The 22581-nt window shown below is 46.0% G+C and overlaps 1 protein-coding gene across 1 annotated transcript; it reads left to right on the top strand.

Moving 5' to 3' along the window:
* Positions 1–15365: 15365 nt before the first annotated feature.
* On the top strand, positions 15366–17137 carry fbxl14b (F-box and leucine-rich repeat protein 14b; the record flags this gene model as incomplete). The annotated part of the gene is made up of 1 exon (XM_083658520.1): positions 15366–17137. The coding sequence occupies exon 1, from the start codon at positions 15935–15937 to the stop codon at positions 17135–17137; it is 1203 nt and encodes a 400-aa protein (XP_083514646.1). The 5' UTR covers positions 15366–15934.
* Positions 17138–22581: the final 5444 nt, after the last annotated feature.

Raw genomic sequence — 22581 nt, 5'->3', positions numbered from 1 at the left:
TGAACTCTCAAGCTACCATACGTTGGATAACATTTACTACAAGAGCAAAGGCAGATTCTTAGACATCCCCAAAATATGGCAACCACATACAGAGTTTGACTTTAAGAACTTTTTACCCCAGTGTCATTAGGCTTATCAGGATAGGAGCTGAATGCATTGTTTTTGTTTGGTTGTTTGTCCAATAGCCTTGTTTGTTCTTGGATTATTGTGTATCTTATGCAGTTTTCTTGTTTTATTGTGTTTTGATGTTCTTTGTGGGGGATATGGGATATGATAGTCCATGTATGTCGTGTAAATACCTCATGTTCTTTCTTAAAGATAAAAAAAAAAAAAAAAAAAAAAAAGACTAGTCGACTACCTTTAGGGACGACTAGTCGACTAGTAAAATTCACTAGTCATGAATGCCCTAGTGTGTAGTTCTTCATAGATCAAGGGCCCTATTTTCGCAACGGCGGTAATTTTGCGTTAGCGCCCGTTTTGCGCTGGAATAGCGCCGCGCAAAGCCCTAATTGTGGGCGTGTCGGCCCGCTGCGCTTCACGTCATCTCAGCGCATCTCGGCACAAACGTCCATAGGCGTGTTTATGCCCATATAGGATTCACAAGGTGAGATCACTCCCCTTAACACGTTCACTGCCGTCGACGAGTTAACTCGTCAAACAGAAACCAACCGTTGACTGCCGTCGACGAGTTAACTCGTCAAAAAAAAAAAAAAAAAATTGACGGTGGGACGTGGATCAAACCCTTTTACATCTCCTATAAAAATATGGGAGCTATTGAATGTGTATAACCTATTTTACCGACCCATTAAGTGGCGACAGTGCTCTCCAGATTAGAGAAAGTCGAGTAAAAACAGCAGGAAAAAGCGTGAGGAAACCATTCTCATGAGAATGGTTTGGCGAAAACGCTTTCACGCTGGGAGCTGGCGCACAACGGTGGGGGATTCCAAAAATAGACTCTGGGTGCAACACACTTTGAAACACGCAGCAGAAAGCCCAGAATCGCACGCAGCTTTGTCCCAGCTCACAACCGAAACCCCAGAAACGAGCGAGCCCGATCCAGACGAGCGGCCGCCAGGCAGCACAGACAGGCAGCAGAGACTCGCCTGTGACACACGCTGCAGAGCCACCAGAGACACACCCACGGAGGGAGGAGTTTGCGGGGTGCTGTGGGGGTGCTGTTATATTGGAGGAAATTACTGTTCAGAACTATTGTTTAGATGTCTGATGTCTCACTGATGCCAAAAATAAATGGTTAAAGTGACTGTTCTGCCTGTTCTATCGAATTTCACAAAAATGCATTTATCTCAGCTTTCCTTCTCAGACGCTGAAACCATGCTGTATTCAACTGCTAATGCCTACATAACAGAACATGATAAAAACTAACTCTTTTAGACAGAGAAAGCACACATTCTATTAGTTCTTTTGAGATATTTTGTGTTCACAAAGTCCTAGCAGAAAAGAGTCCTCGGCTCTTGAAAGATGAGCCAGAATCCTAAAAAAAAACCATTGGCAGAAGCTACCTACTGTATTGGATAAACTGTTGGCAGTGAATGTGTTAAAAGCCACAGCGTCACCGCCATCATCACACACCAGCTTCTTTTGTTGCTGAGAGCAAGCAGAGAAACAGAGAGAGAGAGAGAAAAGAGAGGGGGAGAGAGAGAGAGAGCAAGAGAGAGGGGGGGACGAGAGAGAGAAGAGAGAGAGGGCCGCCGCGCAATTACGGAGTGATGTCCCAAAGCGTGCGCTTACTGTAATTACCGTAGACGTTTCATTCTGTAGGCTATAACATAGGCCTACACATCTAAAAATATTTATTTCTTTAATAGGGTAGGGATGTGTGAGATTTTAATTCTAGCCTATTTCAATAGCCTATACCAGAATTGTCCACTCAGGTTAAGCTATTGTTGCATGGTGCAATTGCAGGGAGAGAGGTTACTGTATACTATCAATGGTTACTGTATAGCCTACTGGCCGGTGTTGTGTCAGAAAGTGATTTGCTGCCAGAAACTGATTTAGATCCGCGGGACCGCGCACAGCGCTGACTCAGTGCCTCTACCCACCCTGTACTGACCCACCCGGCCTGCCTACCCGGCCCAGCTCACACCTTCTCCGGGAAGACCCCCTCCAGGACACGGCACACTAGCCGAACACAAAGCACCCCTCCCCGTGCTACACACAGACTCCCGCCCCGCCAGACCCTCATTCCCCTGGTAATCCAATTCAAAATGCAAATCACTTTTTCGCACAAAACCATGACAATCAAGTTAAATCAAGGTGTTTTTTTCTTCGTGCGAGCCGTGCGTAATGGGCCTATCTAAAATTGAGTGGTCAACAGTGTCAAATGCAGCGCTAAGATCCAGTAGCACTAGAATCGAATTTTTGCCTGAGTCTGTGTTCATTCTGATGTCATTTATGACTTTAGTAAGCGCGGTTTCTGTGCTGTGATGGGGGCGAAAGCCTGATTGGAGTTTATCTAGGAGATCATTTGAGGTTAGGAATCTATTGAGTTGTAGGTAAACAACCTTTTCAATTATTTTGGCTATAAAGGGGAGATTAGATATTGGTCTGTAGTTACTGATTATCGATGCATCAAGGCTACGCTTTTTTATAGGAGTTTAATAACTGCAGTTTTCAGGGACTCAGGAAAAGTGCCGCTCAAAAGGGAGCTATTAACTATTTGCAATAGGTCCGACGACAGACAGTTATAAACGCTTTTAAAAAAGCTTGTTGGAAGGGTATGGAGACAGCACGAAGATGATTTAAGGCCTTGCACAGTTTCCTCTAAGATGTCGTGGTCGATAGCGCTGAACTGGGACAAATTTATCGAACTAGGGATCTGCGGGTAGGATAATGTCACAGCATTTCTTGGTGTGGAGCCACTAATAGCCTGCCTGATATTAATAATTTTATCCGTAAAAAAGGCAGCAAACTCATTACATTTGACAGTAGAGAGGAACTCAGGTGCTACACAGAGAGGTGGGTTAGTCAGTCTATCAGCTGTGGCAAATAGAGTGCGTGCATTCTAGACCCTAGGGGGTCTGCGGTCCTCCCTATATTCTCTTGGGGGCTGAGCCCACCCAAAGCTTTGATCCTAAAACCGCCCCTGTAATATATGCATGTCGTGTTAAAGTTGTGTGAACTGTCGCAGTTTTTAAAATGTAAACAGGGTCAGCCGGCTAGAGTCAAACACTCAAGCTCATGCTCCATAGGGTCCCATTGCCGTTTCCACCCAGTGACGCAGTTTGTTTACCACCGCTGTGGGCGCTGGAGTTGTGACCCCCCCATATCTTCAGTGCCTACTGCCCAGGTGGGCTATCTCGTCGAAAGGGCCTTTCTGTGTGGAGTTTGCATGTTCTCCCCGTACCCCCCAGGGGGTTCCTCCGTACATAACCCCTCACTAAAAACATGCAGAAGATCGTCATCCGACCAGTGACGACAACATCTGAAGTTGGTCCAATGATGGTCCAATGAAGGTCCCCGGGCGCTGGAAAGAAATAGCGACCACTGCTCCCGGCCTGCCCCCTGGAGGAAAGGACAAGCCTGGATGGGTCAAATGCAGAGGACATATTTAAAATGCTGCTCGGCTGATCCCACGTATAACAGACGATTTTACGTTTTGGCCCATATGTGGCCCCAATGTCTGTCATAAATCACTGATATCAGTTATGTAGAATTGGTGACATCACCAGTGAGTCACTCAAGCACTCAATGATGATGCCATCAGTGATGTCACTCAAGCAATTTTGATGTCATCAGTGAGTGATGTCATCAGTTCTACTGCGACTACTACTAGGCCTACTACCACTACTACTACAACTATTACTACTACTACTACTACTACTACTATTACTACTACTACTGTTACCACCATCACTACTACTACTACTATTACTCCTACTCCTACTGCTACTACTACTGCTACCACCGCTACTAGTAAATCTACTATTAGTATTACTGCTAATACTACTACTGCTTGGACCCCGTCATCGCCGCTTGAGGCTATATTTATTATTATTATTATATTACTATTACTATTACTATTATTATCAACTATTATTATTATTAATTTTCACTATAATTCCATCCATAAGCAACAAAATGAAAGAATGACAAATTTTGGTCATGAGTTTCATACACTTTCTGTAATAAAATATCTAAAAGCCGACTGTGGTATAATTTGTGTCAGTTTAGGGGTCCTTGATGCGTAAAGGTTTGAGAACCACTGCACTAATGCCTCCCTCTCTCTCTGACCCCTTTCTTATCGGCTTCCTCTCTCTCTCTCTCTCTCCTCAGTGTGAGAGCTAGCTAGCAAGAGCCCAGCGGGTATGACACACCACAGCAGTGTGCCCGTGCGCGCACGCGCGCGCACACACACACACTCACTCACTCACTCACTCACTCACTCACACACACACACACACACACACACACACACACACACACACACACACACACACACACACACACACACACACACACACACACACAGTGATGTGAGGCAAACAGAGGGAGACAGAAAAACAGAAAAATGCATGCTGAGTGAGTATGCACGAAGACACGCGCGCACACACAGACACACACACACACACACACACACACACACACACACACACACACACACAGGCAGGTCATGCAGGGAAGGCTCAGCTACTGCTGTTGAAGAGACGGCTGACAACCCCCCCCCCCCCAACACACACACACACACACACACACACACACGTCTGGTATGACAAAGTTTACTAATAGCCCCCTACACAATGCAGTGCGGCTATCAGACTTAAAGTTGTACTGATGGAGTTTCAAACCAAACAAGCCTAAATGAGTGGAGACAACATAGTACCAAGCAGTCACAATCTGCAGTTTGTATTCCTGGAGCATTTCTGGCTGTGGCAGATTACAGCAGGACAGGAAGCTTTGGACAGACACTGTCCAGCCATGGCTGCACTTTAGCAGTATTTAGCTATCGCTTATGCGGTGTGCACCGCTGCTGTACTGATGACTGCACGCAGCACATGTGCCACATGGCAAATGAGGTAAGTAACTTTGGTTATACACTCCTGTTAGTTCGGTTACTCTTTGTTTGTTCTCTGTCTGGATTTACTACGAAAATGAGCATTTGATGTAACTTTGGATTATTATTTCATCACGTGGTGAGTACACGAGTCACAACATGTATATGTGAGTGTTTATGGCGCTTTTTGAATGTGCATTTTGGGCGACTGAACCGAAATAGGCAAATATCCCATTGACTACCATTGTAGCGCTAAACTATTAGCATTTGAGGGCTCTACCATAGTCTACTGCACGCAGATTGAAAATAAAGCCATGTACGTTCTAGTTTTAATATAGACAATATGGCAAATGGCCTAAACTCCCAAAAAGTTGGCCTATCCCTTTAATGTCACGCTGCTCACTTTAGCAGTATTTAGCTATAGCTTCTGTTAATGCCACTCTGCTCACTTTAGCAGTATTTAGCTATTGCTTCTGTTAATGCCACTCTGCTCACTTTAGCAGTATTTAGCTATAGCTTCTGTTAATGCCACTCTGCCCACTTTAGCAGTATTTCGCTATAGCTTCTGTTAATGCCACTCTGCTCACTTTAGCAGTATTTAGCTATAGCTTTTGTTAATGCCACTCTGCTTACTTTAGCATTTTTTAGCTATAGCTTCTGTTAATGCCACTCTGCTCTAAGGTGACCAGATTTCTCAAATGAAAATCGGGGACATTTCCAGTCCGACAATCAAATATATTATTAAAATATCTGCTGTTATTACCTATGAAATAAGAAAGGGGGATGATTCCAGTTTCATTTATTTTGTCCCCCCCCCCCCCCACACACACACACACACAACACACTTCATTCACTGTGCCCCTTTACAAAATGTCATTGTGTTCTCCAGCAGCATTAGGCCTGGCCGTCCTACAGCGCAAATGTTTTATGAATAGCCTCAGATCTCAAAAAGTATATTCTCGGTGTAGCCTAAGTGCTTTTTCATTGTTCAAGATTTGCTGAAAGAGCTGCAGCAGAACATGTAAACACTTGTTGGATGCCTGGATCAACGGGCTACTGTGATATGCTTTTAACCCGCCCGTAAGCCTCCTGCAACCTTTCTGCTTGAGTGGTTGACCAGTGGACACCCCTGTAAAGGGGAGACTCATGGGTACTCATAGAATCCATTCTCATTCAGATATCTTGAGGTGAGAGTGGTGAGGGGTCCCTTTTGAAATTTACCATGCCGGTTTCTCAAAACGCATTATTTAGCCCCCTTCCCGACAAGGTAGCATGGCATTGTTGGTCCCAATGGATGCTGTAGGTCTTATAGTTTCATAGCCTATAAGTATCTCCACTCTAGATTTAAGAATGAGCCCGCTAGAGCTAGAGTCATATCGGCTGCAGATGCCAATAGAAAATCGGGGACATTTTCGGGGGCAGCTCCAGCCGGGGACAGGTCACCAAAAACGGGGACTGTCCCTGAAAATCGGGGACGTCTGGCCACTCTGCTCACTTTAGCAGTATTTAGCTATAGCTTCTGTTAATGTCACTCTGCTCATAAGTGCAAGTGTTTGCAGTGTCATTATGAAGCTTGGGATTCACGTCAGGACCTCTATTTTGAGAATGCATGACACAGTCTGTGCCCGGGTAGAGCAGCAAGGACGTGGGCGCTGGCAGCCACAGGGGACGCTGCAGCTGACTGCTTTGTTTTACCCTTGATAAAGTTACAAGATACTCATCACCAGCGAAAGTTCAGTAAATTATGCCAAGAAGAAAAAGCATTTCTCGATGCCATCAGCTTCACTAATTTGGATAAGACTTAACTGGTCTTCACGTTGTAATCCAGCAATTTGAAGCTTTTTGCTTGTTTTTGCTGCCTTTTAATAAACAATCAATATCGATACCATTTTTTTTTACAATATCTCACTACTAAGGTGAAGGTTGGTGCGGCCCACAATTGCTTAACTGCCAGTTGCTTGCAGCATGCGTCTGCGAGCACGTGCAGCATGAGTGAGAAAATGAGTGCTGCCAGATGAGCACTGACACTAGAAATTAGCGTGCGAAGCACGCAAGATTTCTAGTTACAGTAATAGCTAGTGTCTGTCTGGGTGTCTGACTTCCAGGTTGCTTGTAATGTTGTCAATATAGAAATGTAGGCTAATTTTGCTATTGCACTAAATTAGGGATGAAACGATAACCGGTCTTAATGATAACCACGATAAAACCACGCTGGTTTCTCATGGACCCCTTGCGTGGGATCCCATGCACAACATCTCTTACAAGCACATAAGCACCTTATGTGGCTGGTAGCACCATGCTGTAATCTTGGGATGTCGATAATGTATGCTTTTTCTTTATTTTATTTTCCTGTCTGAGTTTGTTTGTTTTTGTTTTGTTTGTGTTCTGAAAATTGAAAAATAAAATATATAAAAAAAGAAGAAATAATCCACACTTCATACAGCATAGTGGCTCAGTGGTTAGCACTGTTGCCTTACAGCAAGACGGTCCCGGGCATAGGCGCCGATTTATGTTTCTGTCAGTGGGTGCCCAACCGCCCCCCATGCTATAGTGTGGCGGCCGCCGCCAAAAGAAATTGGCCAGTTGAAGCCAGATTAGAGGAATATTAACATTAAGATTAGACTGTTGTGATGTAATTATTCAGTCGCCTTTTCTCACTCACCTCCATGTCACCTCTCCCTGCCCTGAGTTAGGCCCTCTGATTACACAATCATTTTGTGCCCAGACAGACCAAAACAGTTTAGCCTTTAGTTTAGACAGTTTATCTAACTTGTTCCCACTCCGATATATCTAATCATATATATCGTCATCCTGTCCTCTTTTCCCCTTCCTCTTTGAGCACTGCAATCTGGGCTTGCTAAACCCTGACGTCATCTGCTATTAATTTATGTGTTTACTTTTGCTACTAGGACATCCAAGCAAGTTCTGACAGAGCAATGCCATTGGAGCATTGGACAAACAGATTTGCATATTTCCCCCAGCATGCCTTGTTCCTTACAAACTTTTGACATGGAAGTAACCAAATTAAATAAGTGGTGGGTGGAAATAAGCATTAGCCTATTCTTAGTTAAACATGCAGTTTTGGAACATTCAATAAAGACAAATAAAAATAGACAGACACCCTAAGTGATACACACATGTTATGAGAGTGGGATATATACCCATCACATCAATATCCGTTTCAGTGTAGAATGGTTAGTTCCTTGCTCTGCTCTACCCTAGGAGCGTCATCAGTAGGCATATAAATTATCTCTCTCTCGCCCCATTTCCCCGTGGGTGCTCGGGCCGCACCCACGGCTTCGGCGCCCATGGTCCCGGGTCCTTTCTGTGTAGAGTTTGCATATTCTCTCCGGGTTTGTGTGGGTTTGCTCCGGGTGCTCCAGTTTCCTCCCACCATCAAAGACATGTACAGTATGTTAGGGTTAATACTCCTAACATCCTAATAACGTCTAGTCTTGTGGACCACAGGAAGAATAGCTGCTGCAATGCTGTACTGTAGCTCAGGAATTCCCAACCTTTTTTGTGCCAAGGACCGGTAGATACATGGATAATGGTGATCCTAATAAACTAAACTAGGGGGGCGGCTGTAGTCTCGCTGGCCAGCCTCCTCTCCCTTCCATCCGAGGAGTCTGGCGCCGCAGGTCTCTATAGTGGGATTGCGATGGGCGGCGCTTAGTGCCCTTGGAAAATAGTTTTGTTATAGTGCTGTTTTCAGCTGTAGCAACAAGCTAGCGTGTAGGTTCCTGCCGTTAGTTTGCTAGCTAGTTAGCGTTGTTGTTTTCACTGAGGCGGCAGGGGACTATTTACAGCGACACACAGGGAGGAGGGAGCGGAAGCCGCTCTGATTGACATGGTCAGAGCCAATAACAGAGCTTGTAATAAGCCGGGAGCGGACATCCGGCTGCTACCGAAACAGTCGCTCCAATGGGAGAGCAGAGTAGAGCAGGGGAGGGTTTATCTCAGTTATAGAGACCTGCGGCGCCAGACTCCTCGGACGGAAGGGAGAGGGCGGCTGTGCCAGCACCCTGCGTGGCAGCTTGCCGCCTTCAGTGTGTGAATGGGTGAATGTAGGCACATTGTAAAGCGCTTTGTATAAAAGCGCTATATAAATGCAGTCCATTTGCCATTAAACTTAAAACTTACTGCTATCAGGCTGCAGATACAGGTCACTGAAATGGAGAAAAGCACATTTTGGCAAAAGTTTTGTCCCTTCTGCTATAGCCGCTCTGAACAAACTGCCCCATTGACCTTCCAGACCTTACCTATGTTTGTGTTATGTATTATGACACTGGGGGCGTGAGGGGTGTATGTTATGTGTTATGTACCTGTATGGTGTAATCATCTATGTTCTGAAGCATGTACTGACTGTGAAAACAAAGGTCCTGTGGGAAATCTGTCTATCTATCTATCTATCTATCTATCTATCTATCTATCAATCTATCTATCTATCTATCTATCTATCTATCTATCTATCTATCTATCTATCTATCTATCTATATATATCTACCTATACCTACCTACCTACCTACCTACCTACCTATCTATCTATCTATCTATCTATCTATCTATCTATCTATCTATCTATCTATCTATCTATATTGCTCCATTACTTTCATATCTTGCTTTATAGCAGCAATGCATAATGTTACATGGGGTAAAAGATTAATTTTGCACCCCGAGTCTCTCTTAAAAGTATGGAGACAAGAGAGAGAGAGAGAGAGAGAGAGAGAGAGAGAGAAGACCAATGCGCTGGAGCTGCTGCACTAGTTGATAAAGGAGAGCTGCAGGTTTGAGTTCAGGAAGAGAGAGAGAGATGGAGAGAGGGATAGAGAGGAGGAGAGAAAGATGAGGAAATAGATATGAGAGGAGAGAGGAGGTGGAGGGAGAGGAGAAGCAGAGAGAAGCTGCCGTGCAGGGTTGCATATTTCCAGTAAACAGGCCTGTGTTTCTGCAGGGCCTCTCTCTCTCTCCCTTGTTCTGCCTCTTATCTCTCATTCTGTCCCATCTCTCTCTCTCTTTACCTTATCTCTGTCGCCTCGCTCTCCCCCATCTCTCTCAGTCTCTCTTTGTCGGCCTCTGTCTCTATACTCTCCTCTCTCTCTCTCTGCCTCTCTCTCACTCTCTGCCTCTGTCTCTCTTTACCTTATCTCTCTCTCTGCCTCTCTCTCTCTCTGCCTCTCTCTCTCTTTACTTTATCTCTCTCTCTGCCTCTCTCTCACTCTCTGCCTCTCTCTCTCTTTACCTTATCTCTCTGTCGCCTCGCTCTCTCAGTCTCTCTTTGTCGGCCTCTGTCTCTACTCTCCTCTCTTGCTCTGCCTCTTTCTCTCTGCCCCTCTCTCTCTTTTTCATCAACCTTTATTTAAACAGGCAAGTTAATTAAGAACAAATTCTTATTTTCAATAACGGCCTGGTGGGAGGAAAAAAACCTCCTGAGGGGAAAGGGGTTGGGGGGAAAATAAAAGCATAAAAGTTACACAGTAGCCAACAGTGAGTACAAGAACAAGGGAATCAGAGAAAAGGGGCAACATGGACAGCATCATGAGGAGCAACGACAAGTGTGAGCCATAGTGTTGGTAATTAAGTGATTGAAGGAACGGATGGAGACAAAGCTCTCCATTTTCAGGGTTTTTTGTAATTTGTTCCAGACATCGGCTGCAGCAAACTGGAAGGAGGAGCGACCCAGAGATGTGTGAGCTTTGGGGACCTTCAGAAGAATGTGAGATGCAGTGCGGGTGCTGTAAGTGGGAGTTGAGTGTTCCAATAGGTGTGTAAGATAGGGGGGAGTGAGGCCTAGGAGTGATTTGTAAACCAGGGTAAGCCAGTGTATCTTGCGCCTGGATTCAAGGGGAGGCCAGCTTACCATGGAGTACAGTGTGCAGTGATGTGTTCTGTAAGGGGCATTGGTGGCAAAACGGATGGCAGAGTGATATAAGACATCTAGGTGATCGAGAGCTCCCTTGGCAGCCGACCTGTAGATCACATCTCCATAATCAAATAGAGGGAGGACCGTCATCTGGACCAGGGTGAGTTTGGCCGAGGCAGTGAAAGAGGAACGGTTCCTATACAGGAAGCCCAGCCTGGATTTGACCTTGGCCTGGAGCTTCGTCAGATGTTCTGAGAAGGACAGAGTGCTGTCAATCCAGACCCCCAGATATTTATAGGAGGTGACTGACTCCAGCTCTCTGCCATCGGAGGATGTGATTGTACCAGGTGGGGAGACATTCCTTCTGCCGAGCCACATGACCTTAGTCTTACTGGTGTTGAGAACCAGACCCAGGGCAGAGAAGCCTGCCTGAATTAGCTGGAAGCTCTCCTGCAGAGTTTTCAGGACAGCATCTGGGGAGGGGCCAGCATAGTATAGAATAGTGTCATCGGCATAGAGATGGACGGAAGAGTTACCAACTGCGAGACCTATATTGTTAATATAAATGGAGAAAAGAACTGGAGCTAAAATGGAACCTTGTGGCACTCCCATAGAGATGGACAGAGGCTGCGATAACACGTTTCCATATTTGATGGACTGTGTACGTCCAGAGAGATAGTTTCTGAACCAACCTACTGTTTGCTTTGTGACACCAATATGTTTTAGTCGATCCAGAAGCAGTGTTTTTTCTCTACCACTCTTCCACACTCTACTGGCTTCAGCAAACGGCTCCCTGTCATATTATCTACCACACACACACACACACACACACACACACACACACACACACACACACACACACACACACACACACACACACACAGAGTATATACTGTATAGTACATACATACAGGGAGAAAGAGAGGAAGAGCTGTACGCATATGAACAACCCCCCCCCCCCCCCCCCCACACACACACACACACACACACATAAGGCTGCTGCAGGGTGAGAGGCCTACAGCAGGGGGTGAGAGTGATAAAGAAACACTGTTCTCTCTCCCTTTGCTGTTGCGTTTGCTGCACTGAATATGTATACCGCTATTCACCTTATGTAGCCCCGCCCACTTGACCCGGTTGTGTTATGGCTTCCTGTTCAAAACGGTGTCTGTTTTACCTGCTCAAACCTAGTCTGACTCACTTGAAGCCGTCGGAGTGAGAACGGGCTGCAAATTCACATTGAGCGGCAGATGATTCTAGGCTGATAACAGAGCCAACACAAGTACTGTACTGCCACAGGAAGTGGAAACACAATCGGAAGTAATTGGCTGACCCTCGTGTTTGAACATGAATACTAGCCTATACTGTATGTGGTAAATATAAACTATTTACACTTTATCCATTATATATGGAAAATACAGTGAATAACTCAGTCAGTCACTGAAAAAATCTCTAATGCATCAAATTCTTGTTAAAAAAAAATCTTTCCACTATTACAAACTAATGATGTAACAACACCTGAAACTCTTCTGATAGACTAGACCAGAGGCCGGCAACCTTTTTGATATGAAGTGCCATTTTCAAATTTGCTTGTCAATCAGTGTGCCACACCAAGACTCAAACATTACAAATTTAAATCTCCAACAGATCTGTAATGTTATTCCATCCAAAATCAGAACGTTAAAATGACAGCATTATACAAGATACACAGCACAGTCCTTCTCTGTCTTCTGCGCTGGCATTTTTCATCTGCTGTCTGTTGCAATGGAAGGCAACCAGCCAGGTAAGCCAGGAACGGGTTCCATGATAGTTGAACATTTCTTCAGTGAGTTGGTCCTCAGGAACCTAGCTGAGTCTCTCTCCATACATCTAACTGAGACCATGTCCATCAGCCAGAGCTGAAAGGAAGGTGGAGATGGGAATATCTCATTTTAAATTACTAGCTCACTCACTCAGCATTGCAATCTGGGTTTGCTCAACCCTGTCATCTGCTATTAATTTATGTGTTTACTTTTGCTACTAGGACATCGAAGCAAGTTCTGACAGGGACCAATGCCATTGGAGCATTGGACAAATACATTTGCATATTTCTCCCAGCATGCTTTGTTCCTTACAAACTTTTGACAGGAAAGTAACCAAATTAAATAAGTGGTGGGTGGAAATAATCATTAGCTTATTCTTAGTTAAACATGCAGTTTTGGAACATTCAATAAAGACAAATAAAAAATAGACTATGACTCGACACCCTAAGTGATACACACATGTTATGAGAGTGGCATATATACCCATCACATAAATATCTGTTTCAGTGTAGAATGGTTAGTTCCTTGCTGTATGGTTAGTTCCTTGGGTTAGTTCCTTGCTCTATGAGTTAGTTCCTTGCTCTGCTCTCCCCTAGAGCGAGTGGAGTAACCAGCAGTAAATCTTGTTTTCTTATTTGGCCGGGCAAAGACGGGGAATGGGCGGGCCCGGCGGGCCAACGCCGGGTCTGGTCGCGACCCCAAGGTTGGGAACTACTGGGTTAAGGTGCGTTCACACCAACCTATTAAAGTTTTTCGCTGGCGTCGAGTTTACATACAAAGTCAATGCAAACGAGCGATTGAGCGTATATTCGCCTGGGAGAAAAATCGCTGGGCGTCCGAGCGGCAGAGACAGAGCGATAGGGAGAAAATTCGCTCGTCGCTCGAGATGAAATATCCCAACTCGAGCGAAAATACGCTGGCATCAGTCGCTCGCCACTCAACGCTGATTGGCTGCCGTGTGAGAGCGAGTCAAGGATCACACTGGCTTGGAACAAACCACTGGTTTATTGTGTGGCAACAAACCACATTGACAGCCTGACAGCTGACATGAAGTGAAGTCTGTCCTACCGGTATGGAGCTCGCGTCAGGAGCACGCTGATAGGCTTTAGCTTGTAAACAATGACGGTGGCTCGTAGTGGACAAATATCATGACATTGCGTAACGTTATATCCCCCACATGTCCGTCATTTCGTGTGCCTGTTGATGAGCGATTTAAACAGAGCGACAGAGCGATTCCAAAGGGTTGACTTGAGCGACAGAGCGAAAAATAAATATCTCGGTGTGAACGCACCTTTAGCCCTTGGCGTGCCAGAGGTGGCACCCGTGCCATAGGTTGCTGACCTCTGGACTAGACAGACTCAGAGAGAGAGAGAGAGAGAGAGAGAGATTTCAAACCAAATAATATTTATTAGTGATTCGATTTTGAATTCAAATCATTTATCATCTGGGGCGGCTGTAGCTCAGGAGGTAGAGCGGGTCATCCACTATTCTTCTGATAAAAGAGGTCGGTGGTTCGATTCCCGGCTCCTCCAGTCTGCATGTCGAAGTGTCCTTGGGCAAGACACTGAACCCAAAATTGCTCCTGTTGGTGTGCCAGCACCCTGTGTGTGGCAGCTGGCCGCCATCGGTGTGTGAATGGGTGAATGTACCTACTGATTGTAAAGCGCTTTGGATAAAAGCGCTATATAAATGCAGGCCATTTACCATCATCTCAATATGGCAATACTTTGAATGCATGTTGCTTGTGGGAATCTACTAATTGTATAGCCTAGCCTAGCATATAGCCTACTGCTTTGGTGATATTGTTTTTGAAATGGCAATAATAAAGCAAAAAGTAGAACAAGAGGGGAAGATTTGATTCCCATTCGAACTGTAGCCCACGATTGTTTATTGTTGAACACACACACACACACACAGTGAACTGATAAATAAATCGTTTATCTATTACATTCATACGATATATTATAGCCTACATCATATCGTGACTGGAGCTACACTGTTATACATCGATCATATCGCGACTGGAGCTTTTGGCAATTATATCAATACTCTACTCATGCCAATAAAGTAACTGAAAGAGAGGGGGAGAGAGAGAGAAACGAGGGAGGGAGAACTGTTTATTGAGACAAAGAACATTCATGTCTGTTCTGTTCCCGTTTTTTAAACCCTTCTCCCAGCATTTCCACAACAAAAACAAAACAAAACAACAACGACAACAACAAAGATCACAGTTGAAAACAACAGTAAATGTTGCTCCTACGCTCTGTCTTCTGTGTGGTCCGCATAAAGGGTTAAAGCCCAAAGTGAACTGAATTGTAAGAAGTTGGTTTCCAAGGGAAACTGTTCGCACCGTTCCAGCTGAGGCGGGACAAACCAACTGCCTGACACGGAGGGGGAAGGGGTGTTCTGTCAAATGAGACCTTCATTTATCAACATACCGCTTTGTAAAGTGTTTACCAAAATCAGATCATACGGCGTTATTTCTAATAATGTTTTTAGGGTAACGTTACATGTCAGCGAATTCGTTTTTATATCCGTAATGAATACTATTTCTCGCGGCGCACCCCTGCCGTACAGACAGAGTGCCGAGTTCCCTGCCAAGTCGGTTTGAAAAGAGCAGACAAAGGCTTTGAGCCCAGGACGCCCCTCTCTCTCTCTCTCTCTGCTTACAAACCCAACCTAGCTCTCTCTTTCTGCTCATGGAAATGTCGTTGAATAGGTGGCGTTAACGCTGTTTATTTTTTATACATATATATTCTGAAATGTACGACCGTTTGGATCCCCGTTCGGCCGCGAGAGGAAGGCTTTTTGTGGCTATAATACAAGGAAGCGTCGTCTGAGAGAAGGAGAGAGAGGGAAGGATCGACGCTTTCTCCTCTCCTCCTTCCTTTCGCCCCCCTCTCTTTTAGGCGGAGAGAGAGGGAGAGGGGTTGAGGCAGGAATAAACGCCTTTTCTGTCTTTTCCCCCTTTTAATTTTCCCCCTTTTTTGATGCATTTGAATCCTACTGCGCAACCAGACTGGATCACGTGAGATTGGGGGAGAGTTGGATCGATTTTGCACAGTTTCAATGTAAGAAAAGAAAAGGGTGAGAAACCAAACAACTCCCATATTTCTTGTTCGCTTCTGTGGATAACTCGGACTGCTACTACTTTTGCATAATTTCAAGAGAGGCGGGTGGGTGTCTGTGTGTGGGTCTTTTTTCAGCCTGGGAGGTGTGGAGTAATAATTCTCTGCTTATATGCCTGGGTGTTGAAAAACAATGGAGACGCACATTTCGTGCCTCTTCCCGGAAATTTTGGCCATGATTTTCAGCTATCTGGACGTGCGGGACAAAGGCAGGGTGGCCCAAGTGTGCATCGCTTGGAGGGACGCGTCCTACCACAAGTCGGTGTGGAGGGGGGTGGAGGCCAAGCTGCACCTCCGCCGGGCCAACCCCTCGCTGTTCCCCAGCCTCCAGGCCAGGGGCATCCGGCGGGTCCAGATCCTCTCCCTGCGCCGCAGCCTGAGCTATGTGATCCAGGGCATGCCCAACATCGAGTCCCTCAACCTGTCCGGCTGCTACAACCTTACTGACAACGGCCTGGGGCACGCGTTTGTGCAGGAGATCCCTTCGCTGAGGGTGCTGAACCTCAGCCTGTGCAAGCAGATCACAGACTCCAGCCTGGGCAGGATAGCTCAGTACCTGAAGAACCTCGAGGTGCTGGAGCTGGGTGGTTGCAGCAACATCACCAACACAGGGCTGCTGCTGGTGGCCTGGGGGCTGCACCGGCTCAAGAGCCTCAACCTGCGGTCCTGCCGCCATGTGTCGGACGTGGGCATCGGGCACTTGGCAGGCATGACCCGCAGCGCGGCAGAGGGCTGCCTGAGCCTGGAGTACCTGACCCTCCAGGACTGTCAGAAGCTCACAGACCTGTCACTCAAGCACATCTCAAAGGGGCTGGCCAAGCTGCGGGTGCTCAACCTCAGCTTCTGTGGGGGCATCTCGGACGCGGGGATGATCCACCTGTCCCACATGTCCTCCCTGTGGAGCCTCAACCTGCGCTCCTGTGACAACATCAGCGACACGGGGGCCATGCACCTCGCCATGGGCACCCTGAGGCTCTCCGGGCTCGACGTGTCCTTCTGCGACAAGATCGGCGACCAGACGCTGGCGTACATTGCCCAGGGGCTGTACCAGCTCAAGTCGCTGTCCCTGTGCTCCTGTCACATCTCGGACGACGGGATCAACCGGATGGTGCGGCAGATGCACGAGCTGAGGACCCTGAACATCGGACAGTGCGTGCGCATCACGGACAAAGGGCTGGAGCTCATAGCCGACCACTTGACCCAGCTGGCGGGCATCGACCTGTATGGATGTACCAAGATCACCAAGAGGGGACTGGAGAGGATCACACAGCTCCCCTGCCTTAAAGTGTTGAACCTGGGACTCTGGCAGATGACAGAGAGTGAGAAAGTGAGGTGATTGGAAATTAGATTGTTTTTTTGTTTATTATGGGGACATGAGGGGGGGGGGGGGGGTAGAGGGGTGGATGGGCAGGGACATTTCTTTTCTTATTTTAAAAGAGAGAAAACCTTCTTTTATCTTGTGTGAGGTGTGCGTCTCCACTCCATGTTATAGGATTTTATGTTCAAACAAGTTTTTATTTTCCTTTGGCGATTTAAATTAGTCTGCTTAAGACGTTTGATATATATATAACACAATATTCCGCCTGGTAGGAAGCAATTAAAACTTTTACTTTTGTGTTGAGATGCTGCAAAAACACCCACGTTAAAATGTTTTATCTCGTATTGAGTCTTAATGACTTAAAACATGCCAATACATTCAGATAACTTGTTTCCAATGCAACTGTTTCAGACATTTTATTGAAGCAAGTGTCATTTTCTTACTACTAGTAGAACAATATGCCTTGTTTGAGGCTGACACTTCTTTCCAGAACATTCCCGAAACAAGGCAGACTTGCATTGGAGTTATCTGAACCCATTGCCAGGTTCTGTTTTCTCGGCTTTAAGAAAAACAAGATTTGACTGAATATGAGACTAAATGACTTGCTGTGATGGACATTTCTTTGCAGTGTCGTATGGATTTTGAGACATTTCTATGACTAATCTCCACAGCCGTCACGCCTAAAACATTTGGCTACCTCGTATGTGGTTGTTTTTCAGTGTGTTTAGGGTGTCTGCTGTTTTAAAAGAAGGAAAGAAAGAATGAGAGAGTGAGAGAAAATGTGCCTGAAGGGACTGAACGTCTGCCCCCTCCCCCACCCCTCCATCCCTGCCTCCCTCCTTCCGAGAAGAGCTGGAGAAAGCAGACCAGGACACAATCTAACTACCTTTTCTTGTTAATTTAGCCCCATAGATAGGAACCATTTCTCAGAGAGAGGGAGAGAGAAAGCAAAGAAGAGTTTCTGGAAGTAAACAAATCTGTTCAGATGAAAAAGAAAGAGCCTACAGACTAAGCCCGCTTGCATCCCAGAGCGTTTTGTTTTCTTTTGTTTATTTCTGTCATTTATTTTGGAGGTTTAAGTCCAACTTTTAAGGCCATTGGAGGCACGTTGTATTCAAGCTTAGACCGATATAAAGTGTGACCCATTCTGCTGATGGAGTATCTGCTAACCCCGATGAAAAATAACTAGAGATCCTATAATAATACTATACAGATAGTACAGCAAAACTACAAGTCCCTACAGGAATATTGTAGCATAAGGGATCAAACTAGCAGAAAGTAATTCTTGAGTAGCCTGGACATAATTTACATCAAGTCCCTTTTATAATATTACAGGAATATTAGGTGTTTTTCTTTAGGGGATGTTGGCAGATATTTTTGGTGGAAATGAATGTCTGGATGTTTGTTCAGAGCATTGTACTTCAAATTGAAGTGAATTCTATATAGCTATCCTATGCCCTTTATTGATTGAACGAATCAGGGGTTGTTTCAAGGTTTGTCTGTTTGTCCCTCCATGTAATGTCAACACAGGTTGCATTCATATGTTGCTTTCACTGGTGAAAGAAAGAGGGACTATCTTTCTCCATCTCTCTCTTTCTCTCTTGGAATAAAAATAAGCAGAATCCATTTTGAGACATGCTTAGAATAAGGAGCAATCGATTATTTTTCTTTCTCTCTCTCTCTCCGTCTCGGGTTACAAGCGGAATGCTGTCACACACACACATGCACACACACACCAAGGTCTGTGTGCGTTTCTTACAATGTAATGCAATGACCTAGAAAATGAATACGGATGTGCGTCCTGCTGAAAAAGCTGTGTGTTTTAAATAAAAATGTACTGTATATTATGTGTTTGTAAAGAAGAAAAAAATGCAGAATCCCCAAATTAAATTGTTTTATATTCTTACGGTTAAAACAATTAAAGATATTTATATAATGAATGAAAAGAGCCATGTGGACTGCTTTTGTTTAGGTGTAGCACTTCATTGTTTACTGTCTGCCAATGCACTGTTCAATTTGAGCCTCTTTTTCTACCAAGAATGATGAGGTCAAATCCCACTTCCCAAAGACTTAAGAAATTGTTTTGTTCCCACAAGGGAGCCAGCGTTGTCCCACAATGATATTGTCCATATTCAAATGCATTTCATAGACAGGTTATTTGGTTTTCATACAATGTTCCTCCTAATAACCCACCCACGCATTTCCCCCCTTCTTCAGCATTGTCATCAATGGAGCCAGTGTCGTCTTGGCGTTTAGTTCTTAAAGAGCTGGAACACAAGTGAGAATGTTGTTATATTCTTTACCAGGAGATTCCAAATGGATGCTTGCCGTCTTGATTTGGCTGCATTGTCAGGGTAATTTATTTATTTATTATAGGAAGCTGTTCTGCCCCGCCCATTTTTTTTTTTTTTTAATCCTCAAATGCAACAAAAAGGCGTTTGGCTGAACTGGGAAGGCAGTTCCCATCACGGTCTCAACTAAGGTTGCACAGCACAGGGAGGTTTGAACTAAGGTTGCACAGCACAGGGAGGTTTGCGTATGTTTTGTGGTCTTGGATTTAAAATGCGAGGATCTTTAAAGGAAAGTTTTGGATATTAGCGTTAGCTCATTTTTAGGGCGTTTAATTTCATACATATAACTGACTGTGTGTGGAGTGATCTGGGCTAAAGTTAGGCTAGGTTTCCCTCTCGCTGCTTTGCTTCAGGACATGTCTTGTGTTTGGAATGACACACAGACACAGGGGTTGCCAGGCCAGCCAGTAGCCATTGTCTCTCTTTAGAAGTTAGAAAGGCAGGTTTTGGGGGAGACTCCCCCCCCCCCCCCTCTCTCCCTCTGTTGTTCAGTCACGCATACCAGATCCCCTAGACCAGACAGGAGACTGCTCTCTCTCTCTCTCTCCCTTCTCCTTGTTCTACCCTGCCCCCTAAAAAAGCTAGCACCCCTCCTTTTCCCACACACTTCTTTTTAGCATTCCACACCATCATTCAAAGCATGTAAGCGTCCTCTCTCTCCTGACTCTGTCCATGTCCTCTCTCTCCTGACTCTGTCCATGTCCTCTCTCTCCTGACTGTCCATGTCCTCTCTCTCCTGACTGTCCATGTCCTCTCTCTCCTGACTGTCCATGTCCTCTCTCTCCTGACTCTGTCCATGTCCTCTCTCTCCTGACTGTCCATGTCCTCTCTCTCCTGACTCTGTCCATGTCCTCTCTCTTCTGACTCTGTCCATGTCCTCTCTCTCCTGACTGTCCATGTCCTCTCTCTCCTGACTCTGTCCATGTCCTCTCTCTCCTGACTGTCCATGTCCTCTCTCTCCTGACTGTCCATGTCCTCTCTCTCCTGACTCTGTCCATGTCCTCTCTCTCCTGACTGTCCATGTCCTCTCTCTCCTGACTGTCCATGTCCTCTCTCTCCTGACTCTGTCCATGTCCTCTCTCTCCTGACTGTCCATGTCCTCTCTCTCCTGACTCTGTCCATGTCCTCTCTCTCCTGACTGTCCATGTCCTCTCTCTCCTGACTCTGTCCATGTCCTCTCTCTCCTGACTCTGTCCATGTCCTCTCCTGACTGTCCATGTCCTCTCTCTCCTGACTGTCCATGTCCTCTCCTGACTCTGTCCATGTCCTCTCTCTCCTGACTGTCCATGTCATCTCTCTCCTGACTCTGTCCATGTCCTCTCTCTCCTGACTGTCCATGTCCTCTCTCTCCTGACTGTCCATGTCCTCTCTCTCCTGACTCTGTCCATGTCCTCTCTCTCCTGACTGTCCATGTCCTCTCTCTCCTGACTCTGTCCATGTCCTCTCTCTCCTGACTGTCCATGTCCTCTCTCTCCTGACTCTGTCCATGTCCTCTCCTGACTGTCCATGTCCTCTCTCTCCTGACTCTGTCCATGTCCTCTCTCTCCTGACTCTGTCCTCTCTCTCCTGACTCTGTCCATGTCCTCTCTCCTGACTCTGTCCATGTCCTCTCTCTCCTGACTCTGTCCATGTCCTCTCTCTCCTGACTCTGTCCATGTCCTCTCTCTCCTGACTCTGTCCATGTCCTCTCCTGACTCTGTCCTTTCCTGACTCTGTCCATGTCCTCTCTCTCCTGACTCTGTCCTCTCTCTCCTGACTCTGTCCATGTCCTCTCCTGACTCTGTCCTCTCTCTCCTGACTGTCCATGTCCTCTCTCTCCTGACTCTGTCCATGGGGATTTGGGGATGAAGGCCAGCAGAGGGATTGTTGACCACAGGGACGGAGAGAATGTCCGTGTTTGCTGTTTCTTCAGTTTGCTAGTTGGCCTTTGAACTTGTGCAATAACACTGCAATGAGTCCACACTAAGATTTGAAAGATTTGTCGGTGGCATTTTGTGCTGTTTTGTCCCAGAAACATACTTAGTTGTCGGAAAAATCTATTTTATCATCTTCATAAAGCTGCAGGAGAGAATGGAGGATAAGTAGGCCTATACTGTATATCATTTGTGTTTACCTAGTGGTCTCATATGGTGTTCCCTATAATAATGCCAAGTAAACATGTCTTGATCAACTGTGGTGTGTGTATTTGCATGTGGGGTTGGTAGGTCAGTTTAAAAAGGGACCCTAGTTACAAAACAGAAAAGCATACACCTTGCTTAAGACGCTACTGTGCAGAGATGGGTTATTGAAATACATGGGGTTCAAGCTGGACCAATGAAATGAGGTGGGAGGCGTAGAGCCGATTTGGTCTTCATCATTTGACATTTCAGTCTGCAGACCTTCCTCAGGAGATACAGGAGCCTTGGTGAGACAAGGTCATATCGTGTCTTTCCAGAGAAAGGTCCGCAGGCCAAAATGTCGACTGATAGAGATACAATCGGCTGCATTCAAATTATAATGTGCATTCAAATGATACATTATTAATCCCCATAGCGACTCTGGTGTTTTGCTCAAGGACACTTCAGCAGGGAGGAGGCAGCTTGGAGCGCTTTCCTCTGGAGTCCAGAGAAAAGAGCTCCTAGCCTTACTGTGTCTCCTAGCCTTACTGTGTCTCCTAGCCTTACTGTGTCTCCTAGCCGCTCTGTGTCTCCTAGCCGCTCTGTGTCTCCTAGCCTTACTGTGTCTCCTAGCCGCACTGTGTCTCCTAGCCGCTCTGTGTCTCCTAGCCGCTCTGTGTCTCCTAGCCTTACTGTGTCTCCTAGCCGCACTGTGTCTCCTAGCCGCTCTGTGTCTCCTAGCCGCTCTGTGTCTCCTAGCCGCTCTGTGTCTCCTAGCCTTACTGTGTCTCCTAGCCGCTCTGTGTCTCCTAGCCGCTCTGTGTCTCCTAGCCGCTCTGTGTCTCCTAGCCGCACTGTGTCTCCTAGCCTTACTGTGTCTCCTAGCCGCTCTGTGTCTCCTAGCCGCTCTGTGTCTCCTAGCCTTACTGTGTCTCCTAGCCGCTCTGTGTCTCCTAGCCGCACTGTGTCTCCTAGCCGCTCTGTGTCTCCTAGCCGCACTGTGTCTCCTAACCGC

Source organism: Poromitra crassiceps, assembly GCF_964638095.1.
Source record: "Poromitra crassiceps genome assembly, chromosome: 2".
Taxonomy (NCBI): Eukaryota; Metazoa; Chordata; class Actinopteri; order Beryciformes; family Melamphaidae; genus Poromitra; species Poromitra crassiceps.
This window is presented reverse-complemented; position numbering and strand designations above follow the sequence as displayed.